This window comes from Rhinatrema bivittatum, chromosome 8 (assembly GCF_901001135.1).
Source record: "Rhinatrema bivittatum chromosome 8, aRhiBiv1.1, whole genome shotgun sequence".
Classification (NCBI taxonomy): Eukaryota; Metazoa; Chordata; class Amphibia; order Gymnophiona; family Rhinatrematidae; genus Rhinatrema; species Rhinatrema bivittatum.
The window spans coordinates 80298250-80314240 of NC_042622.1; the positions used below are offsets into that span (position 1 = coordinate 80298250).

General features: G+C 46.0%; 1 protein-coding gene across 1 annotated transcript in view; it reads right to left on the bottom strand.

Moving 5' to 3' along the window:
* Window positions 1-693, bottom strand: part of ZDHHC12 (zinc finger DHHC-type containing 12) — a 92272-nt gene extending 91579 nt beyond the window's left edge. Inside the window, exon 1 of the mRNA XM_029613333.1 lies at window positions 520-693. Coding sequence (XP_029469193.1) covers window positions 520-616 — 97 coding nt within the window. The 5' untranslated portion in view covers window positions 617-693. The remainder of the gene's footprint in view (window positions 1-519) is intronic.
* Window positions 694-15991: the final 15298 nt, after the last annotated feature.

A 15991-nucleotide genomic window follows, 5' to 3' on the forward strand; every position in this document is an offset into this window, starting at 1 on the left:
AAATATAGAGAAAGGAGACAAGAACTTGAACCAAACAGGCGATAACTAGACAGCGCTCTGGTATTCACAGCCTCTGAAATAGTGACTTACAAAGTGCTCTGGGAAAAAACATATTTCCAAAATATTTCCAACATGATCGTCCAGTTACTGATATTGAATAGTTCTTTTAATTTTAGTAAACCTGGAAAAGAAAGCAGAGCAGCGAGTACTAATTAGTTACTGATAGTGTCGCATGCATTGCGCTCTCAGGAGCGGATCTGCAGGCTCCCCCGAACTAACAAGTGATCACAATCTCTTGCTTAGATTATGGGCAACAGGAGACCGCCAGAAGAAGAGGAAGATGAAAGGCTGAGCTGCATGGCACACCTAACTACTTTCTTTCTCTGCTTCGGAACTTATCATACAGATCATACATAAAACTAGAACCCACAGCGTATACCCTAGAGGTAGCTACATGTACGTCTCCAAGACATAATGGTAAAAGGCGGCGGAACTCTGGAGCTATTAGTACATCCTCACCGGCGCTGTGCAGAAAAAGCACCAAGGTGACGGCCCAGGTCAGCACAGTGTGCGCGGTTCGCACCAAAAAACCAGCGGAGAACACATTACGGAACATAACGTCCAAATCCCGGAGCCCCCAGTGCTCCTTTCCCGGAACCTAATCAAATCCGGAAGTGCTGATCCATGGCAACAATAACACTGACCTCGATTGGTTGATTTACAGCCCGACTCTTTCTGTTTTGGGATTGGTTAATGTTGTTTAAAGTCATGAAGCGGGCTAAGCCAATGACAGTTACAATGAGGGCTGAGGAAATTACGCAGGTGCACTTGAGCCACGGGAACACGTGATTTTAGGTATATATTTGTGTTCATGATTTTTTTTTAAAACAGGTTTACTACTCCTGCTTTCAGAATGATTATAAAGTAAGCATGTCCCTAGTGGGATCGGCTGGAAGGGTATCATATCTCACCCATATTACACCGGTTTTGAATTTCGGACAAAAAGGATAGACCTAAACACAGGGCTCAGACTCTGCAGTTAAGGTTTAAACGTCACAACTAAATATGATCTCTTTTGCAGGTGGTAAACTTGCTAAATCCATGTTCTTGTAGGTAGCAATATAGAACTCAGGAAGAGAACTATTTGTGGAGTAAATAACCATGAAAAGACAGAGAGGGTAGGAAAGGCGGAGTAGCTCTTTAAGTCGGAAAAAGCAATTGAACTGCAGGGGTCGTGGGATAGAGAAGAAGCGTTATGAGCTAGCCTAAAAAAAAGATGAGGAGGCTTCCATTTACATCACTGTAATCTATAGACCTCCAATTCAGACACAAGAGCTGGACAGAGATCTGATCAAAAACATCTAAAAAATGGGAAAGAAGGGAGAAGTGTTGCTCTTGCAGATTTTAATCTGCCGGATGTGGTCTGGAGTATCCCTTTTGCGGAATCTACAAGAAGTAGAGAGATACTGGATGCCCTCTAAGGGGCTATGCTCAAACATATGGTAATGGATCCCATGAGGGATGGTGTAATCCTGGACCTAGTACTCACAAATGGGGATAATGTTCGGACAGGTGCCCACCTGAGTACAAGTGATCATTAGATGATATGGTTTGATCTTGCGAATAAGATACAAAGAAGTCACATGAAGACCCAAGTTTTGAATTTCAAATATACAGACTTTGACAAAATGGAGATGTACCTGGAGAAAGAAATAAAAAACTGGGAGAAAATGGGCGAGGTGGAACAACAGTGGGCCCAATTAAAAGGAGCTATTACAAAGGCAACAAATCTATATGTTAGAAAAGTAAACAAACGTTCAAAGAAAAAGAAATCATTTTGGTTCTCGAAGGAGGTGGCTGCAAAAATAAAGGCAAAAAGATCACCAATCAAGAAGTATAAATTATCTCAAAAAGAGGAATACTAGGATCAATACTTGGTGAAAATGAGGGAGACGCAGAAAAGCAAAAGGTCAAGCGGAAGAGGTGACAAAACATTTTTCAGATATATAAGAGAATGAAGGAATGCCCGAAGGAGTATAGTGAAATTGAAAGGTGACGAGAAGCAATGTACCATGATAGACAAGAAAATGGCGGAAATATTAAACAAATTCTTCAGTTCTGTGTTCACTAAAGAAGACCCTGGAGAAGGACCATTGCTGGTTGACAAGAGCATAGAAGGGAATGGGTTAGACAAGACTCCTTTTATGGAAGAGTATGTATGGGAAGAGCTAGGAAAACTGAATGTGGACAAGTCCATGGGGCTGAATTAGGTACATCCCAGAATACTATGAAAACTCAGAGATGGCCTGGCATGTCCAATGATCCTTGGAAATGGGAGTGGTGCTGTGAGATTGGAAAAGAGCAGATATGGTCCTGCTTTATAAGAGTGGTAGCAGAGAGGAGGCTGGAAACTATAGGCCGGTTAGCTTCTCTTCGGTGGTGGGAAAATTAATGGAGACACTGCTGAAAGAAAGGCTGCTGAACTATCTACAATCTGGTAAGTTGCTGGACCCAAGGCAGCAAGGATTCACCAGAAGAAGGTCCTGTCAGACAAATCTGATTTTTTTGATTGAGTGACTAGAGAATTGGATCGAGGAAGAGCACTCAATGTCATATATTTGAATTTCAGCAAAGCTTTTGATACCATTCCACACAGGAGGCTTGAGAACAAAATGAGAAGTTCAAGTGAGCGCCAAGGTGATGGAATGAATTACAAACTGGTTGACTGATAGGAGACAGCGAATAATGGTAAATGGAACGTACTCTGAAGAGAAAGCCGTGTTAAGTGGAGTGCCACAGGGATTGGAATTGAGACCAGTTCTGTTCAATATCTTTGTGAGCGATATTGCGGAAGGGATAGAAGGTAAAGTTTGTCTATTTGTGGATGATCAATAGAGTGCACACAATGGAAGGAGTAAAGAGTGCCCGGCAGGGCTGTAGTCCCTCAGGTACTGGAACAGCAATCCCAGGATGGCTGAGCTGTTGAGAAACTTTAGAAAGTGAGTAGGCAGAGTTCATGAACAGAACTAGATGACAAAACTCACATAAGGCCTCAAGGATGCTCAGGAGCTGGAAAGGATCAGGCACTCGAGGAATGAGTACCTGGTTCCAGGGTAAGCTCTGAGAGAGCGATAGTAACTCACAAATGTTTGTAGTAGCAATAGCTTCCAGGCAGTAGAGAATCTTCAGAGTGTCCAGCAACATGGGCCCTCGAGGAGTGAGTACCGGTTCCTATCTGTAATCTGAAAGTAAAGAGCGAGGCCCCCGAGGAGCAGGTATCTCTGGTAAGTCCAAGGAGGCAGAGTAGCTTGGGTAATGATCCCTTTCTGTAAGGAGTTCCTGTACGAATACCTTTGCTAACTCAGTTTGATAGTGCAAATAGAGACCTTTAAATATTGGAAGCGGATGTCGTCATCTCAGGGGGACGCCCCTGAGGTTCGCACCCTTGCTAGTACTTCAATCAGAGCGGGCGCATGCGCGCGCCCTAGGTCATCAGGCAACATGGCGGATTTGCAACGTCGAGCCTGTCCGGGGACACCGGAGGGAGACAGCATGGAGACCTGCGGCAGCCAACTGTCCATCAGACCCAGAGGGAGTCGCCACAGAGGTAAAGAGGGCGGAGTGACAGCATCGAGCAGCGACCCCGAGATGATGTCAAACGTTCCGGATATATAAGGTCACAGAAATTGCTAACTAACTGAGTTAGCAAGGAGTTACATTACCTAAGCTGCTCTGCCTCCTCGAACTTACCAGGGGTACCCGCTCCTCGGGGGCCTCGCTCTCTCTTTGTTTTTCAAGTCACAGTCTGGAACCAGTACTCGCTCCTCGAGGGCCCATGTTCCTGGACTGGTTGCTGAATACTTATTCTGCCTGTAAGTCCTCGCTGCCTATCACACCAGTGAGTTACCATCTCTCTCTAAGAGCTTTCCCTGGAACCAGGTACTCGCTCCTCGAGGACCTAACTCTTTCCAACACCTGGATTACTTCTAGAGACTATTGTGTGAGTGTTACCATCAAGGTTCTGTTCCTGAACTCTGTATATCCTGCCTCCTCACTATATTCAGTTTCTCTACAGCTCAGTTATCCAGGATCGCTGTTCCACTACCTGAGGAACTACAGCCCTACTGGGCACTTCCAGCTCACTACTGCCACCTCTGGTGGTTCAGTATACTGTTTAATAAAAGAACTAGTGTGTGTCTGTCTCCATACCCTGAGCCTAACCGGTGGTCCCTCTCAGGATCTTCCCCTGGGGGCGTGGTCATCTGCCACTGGCCCAAGGATCCACGCACAACTACCTCAAACACCAGCAGATTGCTAACTCCTAGCAGATTGCTACAGCTAACAGATTGCTATTCCTAACAGATTGCTAACTCCTAGCAGATTGCTACAGCTACAGATTGCTATTCCTAACAGCAACTTACCCTTAAAGGGAAGAGTGCCCAACTGCGCCTTAGAAGAGGAGTCTGCAGCCCAATTCCTCAGACAGAGAAGATGCCTGGCCGATACCACAGAAATCATGGCTCTGGCTTGCACTTGGAGGAGATCGTAAAGGGTATCAGCCCCATAGCCAATGGCACCTTCCAGCTGTTCTGCCTGTTCCGCTGAGGTGCTGAGTAATTGCTGAACCCACCTGAGGCTTCCCCACTGCATGAGACTGCTACAGACTGCCGCCCTGACTCCAAGAGCCAGAACTTCAAAGATCCTCTTGAGATGGAGCTCCAGCTTCCGATCCTGCAAATCCTTTAATGCTGTGGCCCCTACCACAGGGTTAGTGGTACGTTTGGTGACTGCCGACACCGAAGCATCAACCTTAGGCATTTTAAGCATCTCCAGGCATTGGTCCGGCAGGGGGTAAAGCTTGTCCATCGCCCTGCCCACCCTGAGACCTGACTCGGGAGATTTCCACTCCCATAGCAGGAGCTGCATCAGCATGGGGTGGAATGGAAAAGTGCGCGGTGGAGCTCTCAGTCCTGCCAGGACCAGGTCTAAGGTGCGTGAAGTCGAAGGAGTGGGGGGCTCTTCTGGAGGAACTTCAATTGCCAGTTCATCCAGAACAAAAGGAATGAGCGGTTCAAGCTCCTCTCATTGGAACAGCTGCAGAACCCAAGGATCATCCCCGTTGACCGGCGGGCTTGGAAGAACCAAATCTGAATCAGGATCCGCATCCGGCGCAGGAGACGGCGAGGGGGATCAGAGGGATCTGGTAAGCCCGGTACGGTGATGACCCTAATAGAGGCCTATAAGTCCGGGGCCCTAGGACCCTGGCCTGTGACCACCTGAGGGACCTTGGCTGGGGGGGGGGGACCCAGGGAGGGATCATTCTCTTCCTCCAGACTAGCCAGAAAGGATTTATGTAATAACAAACAAATTCAGGAGAAAAACGATGCTGAATCTTGCCAGGCACAAGGGGAGAGGAAGAATCACGGGGGGGGGGGGGCACAGAAACTGGGCCCGGGGAATCCACGGGACTGAGATCGGGCAGCGAGGAGTTAAAAATCTGCTCTGTTGGATCAGCAGGGCTTGTGTGAGAAGGCAGCTCTGGAGACAAAATGGCCGCCATTCCCGCGGTTTTTCGCGTGGGAGCGCGTCTCACTGCCCGACCCCGAGTTGGAGATCTAGCCACTGCCCCGGAGGGACCCTCCCCCTCCGGGGAAGCTTGCTGAACAAAGCCCGTTGCGGGAGAGCCACAGGGCAGGCTCCCCGCAGGCAAGACAGGCAGAGGAACGCGGCATGAGCTCCGGTGGGGAGCGCAGCCGCTAGAGCAGAGAGAAAGACGGCAGTGCCTGGCTGACCATGAGCCTGAGCAAGGGAATGAACCCTGCTTCGCTCCTTCCCCAGAAATTGACCAGAAAACGCTGCCGATTGCCTGTAAGTCTGATATCTTGTAATTTTTCCTTTTTTTTTTTTTTTGAAACTTTAATCAATTAGAGGAGAAAACCACCTCTCTGCTATGGGACGTGAGGTAGGTACCTCAACAGGTTCAGACTAGGCAAAAAAGGGGGAGTGACTGGACCACCAGTATCACCCCATGCAGCCAGGCTGGAGGTCACCGGGAAAGTGGGTTCCAGGATGAATACTCAAGGGGACAAGTATTCATAGACTATGGCCCATTGGTTGCAGTTGACAAAGCAAACCTATTTCAAAGGGGGAAACAAAGTGGGGAAAATCTTAGCCAATAAACTAAAGAAGATTCAGGACCAAAATATCATAGCGAAAATTAAAGGGGCTGGAGATGTGATATTGACTAATAATACAGATATACGGAATAGATTTCTTGACTTTTATGCCGTTATATTGCCCTAATGAGTCTATTCAGCAGGATAGTTTAGATACTTACCTGGCTTCCACCGCGCTACCGAGTTTAACAAACGAGGCATGGAATGATCTAGAGGCCGAGATATCTGTGGCAGAAATTCTATATACTATTCAGTCCTTTAAGCAAGGAAAATTGCCAGGACCTGATGGCTTTACCGCCAAATTTTATAAACAATATGCTCCATACTTGGTCGCCTATTTGCAGAAAGTCTATAACTCCCTAAGAGAAGGGGGTTCCTTCGGCACCGATGCCAATGTGGCAGGCATTACGGTGTTACCCAAGCAGGGACTTGACCCTGCATTATGTGGCTCTTTCATGCCTATCTCTTTGATCAATCTTGATCTCAAAATCTTGGCAAAAATTCTAGCAGGCCGGGTAAATAAATATCTTACGGAACTCCTACACCAAGATCAGGCGGAGTTTATCCCAGGGAGGCTGGCAGGCGATAATATTCGTAAACTCATAAATTTGATGTGGGTGGCTCATACAAGTCAATTGGAATCACTCTTTCTTTCTATTGACGCCGAAAAGGCATTTGATATGGTGCATTGGCCGTTTTTATTTGCGGTATTAAAGAAAATGGGATTTGGACCCTACTTTTGTGACTGGATATTGAAATTATATGAGCGACCTAGAGCCTGTTTAAAAATCAATGGAGGATATTCTAATCACTTCACAGTTGGGAGAGGAACTAGACAGGAATGCCTGCTGTCTCCAATCCTGTTCACCCTCTTTTTGGAGCCGTTAGCTACTAAAATCAGACATAATACACAAATCCAAGGCTTTTTGGTAGGACGAGAATCGTATAAATTATGTTTATCTGCCGATGACATTATGTTTAATATTCGATCACCTCATGATTCATTATTTGGAATAGAACAGGAATTACAGACCTTTAGTGAGGCCTCAGGATTTAAAGAAAACTGGGAGAAATCATAAATTTTTGTGAAAAACAATTTTTATTGGTATTTAAAAAAACAAAACATGGTACATACATCCTGGGTGGGTTGGTTACTTCACCCTACCCAGGCAAACCACTATAGAACCATAAATATATGCTTCGTCATCCCACCCACCCCCCATACCCCTCCCCCCACCCTACGATCGTTAACAATAAATCTCCCATGTATTCCATAAACAAGTATGACATCAGAAACTGTCCAAACAAGTCATTAAGGCGCCACCACACAGCATAAGTAGTCCGAAGCTATGTGCAGTCGTTAAGAATCCGGCTTCTGGCTGAGTGCGGGAGAGTTTGAATGTATGGGTCCCAAATACTCAAAAATCGCCGGCGGGATGTGGGAGAATTTCGAGTGGAGAGTTGTTCCATATGCATCATGGCGTAAAAAAGATTCCTCCAGGCCCAGAAAGAAGGTGAATCTACTACACCAACCCGTAAGGATCACCCGCTTCCCAACCACCCGCTTCCCAACCACACACGTTTGGGCTTGTGTCCACGTTGCCATGAGGAACGGGGCACCTTGGCTCATGCTTTTTGGGCATGTCCTGCCATCAAATCTTTCTGGACTCGGATAGCACACTATTTAGCTACAATTTTGCATATCTCCATACCGGTGGCGCCCTTATGGCTCCTATTTGGGTGTATACCCCCCTTAAGAATACGAGATCCTGGCACAGAGTGAATGGAAGGCTTTATTGTACTGCTGTAGATAGATGATATGAAGCAGAAAGATAAGGCACTGAAGTCCGCGAGGTGCCAATACGTTCAACAGTCTCAGATGCAGAACCTCACCCAGATGTCAGATGGGTGGGAGCCCGCAGTGCGGGTAACACCAAGCCTGGTGGGTGTTGTTGGAGCACCGGATCGTAGAGGTACTCACAGGAGCGTGGTGTAGCGTCTTCCTGGTAATGATGATGATGGGATTGAAGGTCCGAGGTGCAGGATACACAGACTGATAGGCCCTCGAGGAGCGAGTACCTGGTAGTCCAGAGATCCTGAAATAGAAAAGAGAGAGACCCCCAAGGAGCGGTTGTTTAGTTAGTAGAAGCTCCGAAGGGAAGGTGGAAGCGAGAGACCCCCGAGGAGCGGGTGTCTAGAGCTTCGTGAGGAGTGAGACCTGGAGGTAGAGAGGCATCTAAGCGTGCAGCTTAGAGCGGTCAGAATAGCTAAACCGAAGTCCTTGCTAACTCAAAGGTGGTAGCGAAGTGGAGGCTTTAAATACCCAGAGGTACCGATATCATGTAGTGGGGATGCCCCCGAGGTTCCCGCCATGACGAGCACACCCTAGGAGGCCCTGGGACTGAGCATGGTGGACTGGAACGCCCATGCTGAGCTGGAGACGCCGAGGCACTCAGCACCGAAGGCAGCCATCTTGCCCAAGGAGGAGGATGTTATGACTTGAGAGGTGGACCCTTGGTCCGGCGAGGAATGTAGACCCCTTGTCGGTGGGCGAGGCCAATCACGGATGTCACTGGAGGTACTAGAAGAAGATCTGGATGCAGGCGCCTCCTGCAGGTCATTTAGTCCAGATAGCTGATGCCTCCAGCAGGTCGAGAGAATAGAGATGAGCACCTCCGGTGGGTCGTGAAACTGAAGCTGGCGCCTCCAGCAGGTCATGGGAACTGAAGAAGTATCAGAAGTCAGTCCAGAGAACCAGAACCAACACACTCCGCAGCCAGTCCAAGGATCAAGGAGCCAGCATACCCCGCAACCAGTCCAGGGGTCGAAAGCCAGAAGAATCCGCAGCCAGTCCAGGGGTCAAGAGCCAGAAGAATCCGCAGCCAGTCCAGGGGTCAAGAGCCAGAAGAAGCCGCAGCCAGTCCAGGAGTCGAGAAACAAAGAGAGTCCGCAGCCAATCCAGAAGTCAGGAGCCAAACAGGAACGACAGCCAGTCCAGGGATCAAACACAGAAGCAACAAGGAACCAGAACAAAACAACACTGGAGCCACGAAGCCGAGGCAAGGTCTTAGGCCCCAGACCTTGCCTTAAATAGTGCAGGGAAGCTGGAGACAGCAGGAAGGAACCCCCTACACTTCCTGTAGGGGTTCCTTTAAGGCCGGGCACTTGCCGCCCGCGCGGGCCTAAGAGATCTTCAGGGGGCGTGGCTTAGCCGCGTTGAAGACGCCGCAGCCATCTTGGAAGGCAGCAACGCTGCCTCGGAGGCAGCCTGCCGACGACGGCCCCGACATAGCGGAGGTGAGTGACCGGCCCCCCGGTCGTGGTTCGCTGCGAACCGGCGGTCACAACAGAGGAAAAGGGGAGAAAAGAGGTAAGGCAGAGCGGTCGCAGCTGTCTGCGACCGATGGATGCAACACTAATGTTTGGGTACTTGCCAAGTACATGTGACTTGCATTGGCCACTTTTGGAAACCGGATACTGGGCTTGATGGACCATTGGTCTGACCCAGTATGGAATATCTTATGTTCTTATGTTATGTTCTAAGTAGTACTTTCTCATTAATTTAATATTTAGCTCATACAAGGTAGACAAATCCCTCGGCACACAAATTCCCAAATATTTTATACCGCCCAATACCCAAATTAAGGTAAAACACTCTTTCCATTCACATTGTAAAGTAGACAAGATTGGCAAATCTTCTGATGTAGAAAAATTAATTTTCAAGCCTGCAAAATGTCTGAAATCATCTAACATAGTCATAAGCTTTGGAAGCAATATTGAAGGCCGTCTGAGAAATAAGAGTCAAAGAAACAAATTTTATGCTCCTTACCACCTAAGTGAACTTCTTCAGTTTCTGATGCTTATAACCAAGGGTTCCACCATTAAAATATACAGCCAGAGTGAGAGAGGTCACTCCTGCCTAGTCTCACATTTCAACATAAAGGTGTTTGTCATTTTGCCATTTATAAAAAGGCTAGTGAAGGGTTGAATATCTAATAACCAAATTCATAATATAAAAGTTGGAGGGATACCATATCTTTGCAATGCCCAAAACATATAGGGCCAGATTTTCAAAAGGTTACGCGTGTAAATCGCCTTACGTGCGCCGGGCCTATTTTAAAAAGGCCAGGCGGCACGCATAAACCCCCAGGACACGTGTAAGTCCCGGGGTTTGCAAAAAGGGGCGGGGAGGGGTGGGGAATGGGTGGGGCGAGGGCACACAAGGGGGTGCACAATTGTGCACCCCCTTGCGTGCACCGACCCCTGATTTTATAACGTGCGCCAGGTAGTGCGTGCACATGTACGCCCACGCACATCCTTTTAAAATCTACCCCATAAGGCCATTGAACATTATCTAATGCTAACAAGCCTTGTGAGTTAACACGATTTCCTGAGCTTATAGCATCCAAAAGCTTATAAATGTTAGTAATTCCATGCCTGTTCTTAACAAAACCCGTTTGGTCATCAGCAATTAGATGAGGAGTGACTATTGAGGTGGTTAGCCAAAATCGACACTAACATTTTTTAAGTCCACATTTATTAAGGAAATTGGTCTGTAGGACCCAGGTTTTGACAGGTCTTTACCAGGTATGGGGAATACCACAATCCAAGCAAGGTTCATATCAGCACTAAATTCCCCACGATCCAGACAGCAGTTATACATTTGAAGCAATCGATCCACCACCTTATCATACAAAATCTTATAAAATTCGCCTCCAAAGCTGGTAATCTTGCCAATTTTAAGGAAGTGATGACTGCAAGAATCTCTGATATTGAAAAAGGTTTATCAAGTATTTGGGTATGCAATTCCGATACACAAGGAAGGTGAAGATTTTTGAAGAATTTTTCCTTAGCAGCCTCCCCACCGGATATTTCCACATACAGCTGATGATAAAAGTCCAACTTTGTCTTGGTAATCCCCTTATTTGAGGTATGGGTATTGCCACTGTATTCAGTTAAAGCTATGATATAATGGTTAGCCTAGTGTCTTTTACCAAACGTGCTAGCATTTTTCAGCTTTATTTCCTTGCCTGAACACAAGACTTTTATATTGTACAATATATTGTTCTTCCCTTTGGTATAACAATTGGTTCAGCAATTTTCTAATACAATCAAATTGCTGCTGTGTTTCAACTTGGGAAGAGTGAATAAGAGATTTCTTAATGGACCACAACTGCGGTTGTAATCTCAAGATTTCTTGATCTCTGGATCTATTTTTATGCGCCACATAGGCTATAATATGCCCCCGCGTAATTGCCTTGCCCGCATTCCGAAAAACTTCCCCCAAAACAGGCATGGCATTAAGGTTCATGTAACCATCCCATTTATCTGTTATATAAGTATGAAAATTAGCATCCTGAAATAACAAAGATGAGAATAGCCATGCAGAGGACCCAATGGAACCTAAAGTTAACTCAAGCAGGACTGGGGCATGGTTAGAGACAGTAAATGTATTAACAGAGGTGGTATTTATTTTAGGAAACAGGGATTCAGAAACTAAGAAAGCATAGTGGTATTGCCCCACCCAATCATTCTTCAGCTTCCGATGTTCCGAGTCATTCAAATTGATCTCCTGCAAAAAAGGCAATATGAGTCTTTTCATTTTTTAAAAGTGAAATAATTTTCCTCCTCTTTATAAGGGATACTTTCTTTAAATTAACCATATTTAACCCACCAAAAGTGGAACATAACAAATAGAAGGTTAATTACAACTTGTTTTGAGACACTGCCTCAGCACCCCAGCATCAATATTTATCAATGGGAAAGGCCACCCCCACCCTAAAGTTGGTAGAGGGTCCATACATACAAATATATCACTTGTCTCTGTCATCCAAAAAAGCATCCATCCATCATCACATCCTCAATAGCAAATAGACAGCCATAACATTCATACTCATCCAACATCTAAAATACCACAAGATCATTAACCCCACCCCCCACCCCCAGCTGTTCCAAGGGACTATATCGTCATATTTTCAGTGCAATAGTCTGAAGACACGCCCTTCGGGACACTCACTAAGAGAAAGAAAATATGTTTCCATAATCAAACAGAGGAAAGCCTGTGTGAAAAGCACAAAGAATATCAGAAGAGCCATCCAAAAATGTTTCAAAAGGGGAAAAATGTCAGTATAAACTGGCATGCACACAAAGAAAAACAGAATCCCAATTATTAGTTAAATAACAGTCAAACCAAGGGCAATGTAACATTTCGCATTACTATCCACTGTAAAATACTACAATGAAATTAGACACAAAATGGCAGACTGCAGCAGCAACTCAATAATGCAAAAAAGGAAAAAACAAAAATCACAAGGCGAAAACAGGAAGTATCCGTAGGAGAACTTCTCAGAGGCATATCCAAAAGAAACAAAAAATCCCAATCTCAATGCTTCCTTATAGCACGAAAGAAAAAATATAAAGATAGAAAAAAACCAAACATGCATAAATTGTGCAACTGCAGGAAAATTAATAATTTTCCTGCAGTTGCACAATTTACCTTACTGTTTTATGTATAACGCTATTGCGTATGCTGTTTCGTTCTCTGTACACCGACGTGATATCTCTGATGATCGGCAGTATATAAAAACTAATAAATAAATAAATAAGAAGTCATCGGAACTCATGATGCAATTGATCTGATAAGGCAGCAAGCCCTGTGCCCTATATATTCCATGCATATACTGACATTGTAAGATTCTTGTTCAAAAAAAGAAAAATAACATGTTGCACCATCATGTTGAGCATCAAGAATAGGGTATAGATTTCCAAACATAAGTTTCGCAATCGTAGTCAACTGAAACTCAGCACAGTAACAGAAAAATAAAACAGAAGCTCCTGAACATGTTCCACCACCAGAGGAAAAAAAAAAAAGAGTGAAATGTCGCTCCAATAATCAAATGGAAACAAATAAAAAATAAATCGTTGGTACAGCTTGACAAATACAATCACACACACACAAAAATTAATCCTCAAATTGGGAAGGCTGCAACTGTATAACCCATTCACCCTAGCCTTGCCGATCCTCAATATGTAACTGCGTCATCACCCAACTCTTTAAGGACCTGAGTGAAAGGCGCCTGCAATATATTTTAAACCTGTGCCTTCCACTGATCGGTACATGAGTAAGTTGCTCTAAGGCCTTAGTCGCCTGCTCTTTCGTCAATGCAACAATCATTTTATCTTCATTAAATATTTTCAGCATAGCTGGAAATTGCAAGGCAAATTTTACGCCTTTACGAAAAAGCTCCAAGCAAATAGGGGAGAGCGCCCGCCAGTTCTCAGAAACTCTGCCCGAGTAGTCATTAAAAAGTAGTAACAGAGAGCCTTCATACTTCAAAAGACTAGAACCAGATCTTTTTTTATACGCCGAAAGTATTCGCATTTTATCAGCAAAATTCAGTATTTTCGCAACCACCAGCCTTGGTTTATTATTTTGTTGAGTTAGATGACCAATCTTGTGCACACATTCTATTACATAACAACATAAGAAAATGCCATACTGGGTCAGACCAAGGGTCCATCAAGCCCAGCATCCTGTTTCCAACAGTGGCCAATCCAGGGCATAAGAACCTGGCAAGTACCCAAAAACTAAGTCTATTCATGTTACCATTGCTAATGGCAGTGGCTATTCTCTAAGTGAACTTAATAGCAGGTAATGGACTTCTCCTCCAAGAACTTATCCAATCCTTTTTTAAACACCGATATACTAACTGCACTAACCACATCCTCTGGCAACAAATTCCAGAGTTTAATTGTGCGTTGAGTAAAAATGAACTTTCTCCAATTAGTTTTAAATGTGCCCCATGCTAACTTCATGGAGTGCCCCCTAGTCTTTCTACTATCCGAAAGAGTAAATAACCGATTCACATCTACCCGTTCTAGACCTCTCATAATTTTAAACATCTCTATCATATCCCCCCTCAGCCGTCTCTTCTCCAAGCTGAAAAGTCCTAACCTCTTTAGTCTTTCCTCATAGGGGAGCTGTTCCATTCCCCTTATCATTTTGGTAGCCCTTCTCTGTACCTTCTCCATCGCAATTATATCTTTTTTGAGATACGGCGACCAGAATTGTACACAGTATTCAAGGTGCGGTCTCACCATGGAGCGATACAGAGGCATTATGACATTTTCCATTTTATTCACCATTCCCTTTCTAATAATTCCCAACATTCTGTTTGCTTTTTTGACTGCCGCAGCACACTGAACCGACGATTTCAATGTGTTATCTACTATGACGCCTAGATCTCTTTCTTGGGTTGTAGCACCTAATATGGAACCCAACATTGTGTAATTATAGCATGGGTTATTTTTCCCTATATGCATCACCTTGCACTTATCCTTTGAAAATTAGATTGCATGCCTTCATGTACTGGTGCTGATTTTCTGCTGGTTCATACCAAGTTGTCAATCTGGAACTTGTTTCACTTGTCTCCTTTTCCCCATTGAAGCTGGATTAGAAGATGGAATGGCCTCAACCTTCAATTATTAGGGTAATTTTTAAATAGATTTGGAAATTGCCCTCCCTACATATTCAGTTTAGATCAAAGTTTTATTCATTATGAACGATTCTGGATTACATATTATTTCTGTTGCGGAGCGCTCGGAGAGCGATCCCACTTCCTGAGAGAGGTGTGTCCTTGGGCCGCGGCTCGACCCCAGAGGATTCCGAAGAGGGCCGCGGGAGGCGTGGCATGCCCGAGCATGGGTAGGACGGAAGCAAGACTGGAGTAATGACCAGGCGACAGGCCCTCCTCCAGACCTGCACGCTTCGGAAGACCCAACAACGCAATGTTGGTCTTGTGAACAGTCCTCCGACCGTTCCCAGCCCTTTCGGACCTGCCGCAGGGTACGGCAAGAAGCGGCAGGCCGGACAGAGGCCAGGATAGCGAAGGCTGGAACATAGATTCAGACGAGACTCAGAAGCAGGGTACTGGAAGTGCAGACGTAGACTCAGAAGCAGTGTACTGGGAGTGCAGACGTAGACTTAGAAGCAAGGTACTGGGAGTGCAGACGTAGACTCAGAAGCAAGGTACTGGATGTGCTGACGTAGACTCAGAAGCAAGATACTGGAAGTGCAGACGAAGACTCAAAGACAAGATACTGGGCGTGCTGACGTAGACTTAGGAGCAAGGTACTGAAGGTGTAGAGGTCGATTCAAAGGCGAGGTACTGAAGATGCTGAGGTAGGTTCAGAAGCGAGGTACTGAAGATGCAGGGGTAGATTCAGAAGTGAGGTACTGAAGGTGCAGATGTAGACTCAGGAACAAGGACTGAAGGAAGACTTGAGCACAGTCCCTCAGGGTACCCTGCTCAGACCACTCCTGGGACTGAGACACGGGCCACCCTGTCCCACGCATCCCCAACACTGCCTTGGAGGGAAGGTCACGGACCACGCAGAGAACGGGAAAATGCAGGAGAGAACCAGGCGAAGCAAACTCCGATGCTGGGATACTGACATCCGAAGCCCCGTCGGCTGGCAGGAAGGGAAGCTCCAAAGCGCAGGGACGAATCCCACCTGTTGGCCACTCCAGGGCCCAACAGGCCAGAAGGCTCAGGAGCCAGACAAAGACGAAGGGCAGCACATATGGGACTGGATCAGGAACTGGATCTGGCACCGACATCAAGGCAACAGGGAAGAAGCTGGATTGCTGCACACCGGCAGCCAAGGCAGGAGACAGGGTCAGGAACAAGGACTTCTCAGAGACTTAGAAACGAGGTACATGGCTTGCATCACAGATGGCCCTAATCAGCCCGCCCCGAGGGCTGGTCACGGACCACGGCGTGGCTTGCCGCGAGATACCAGGACATTGGAAGACA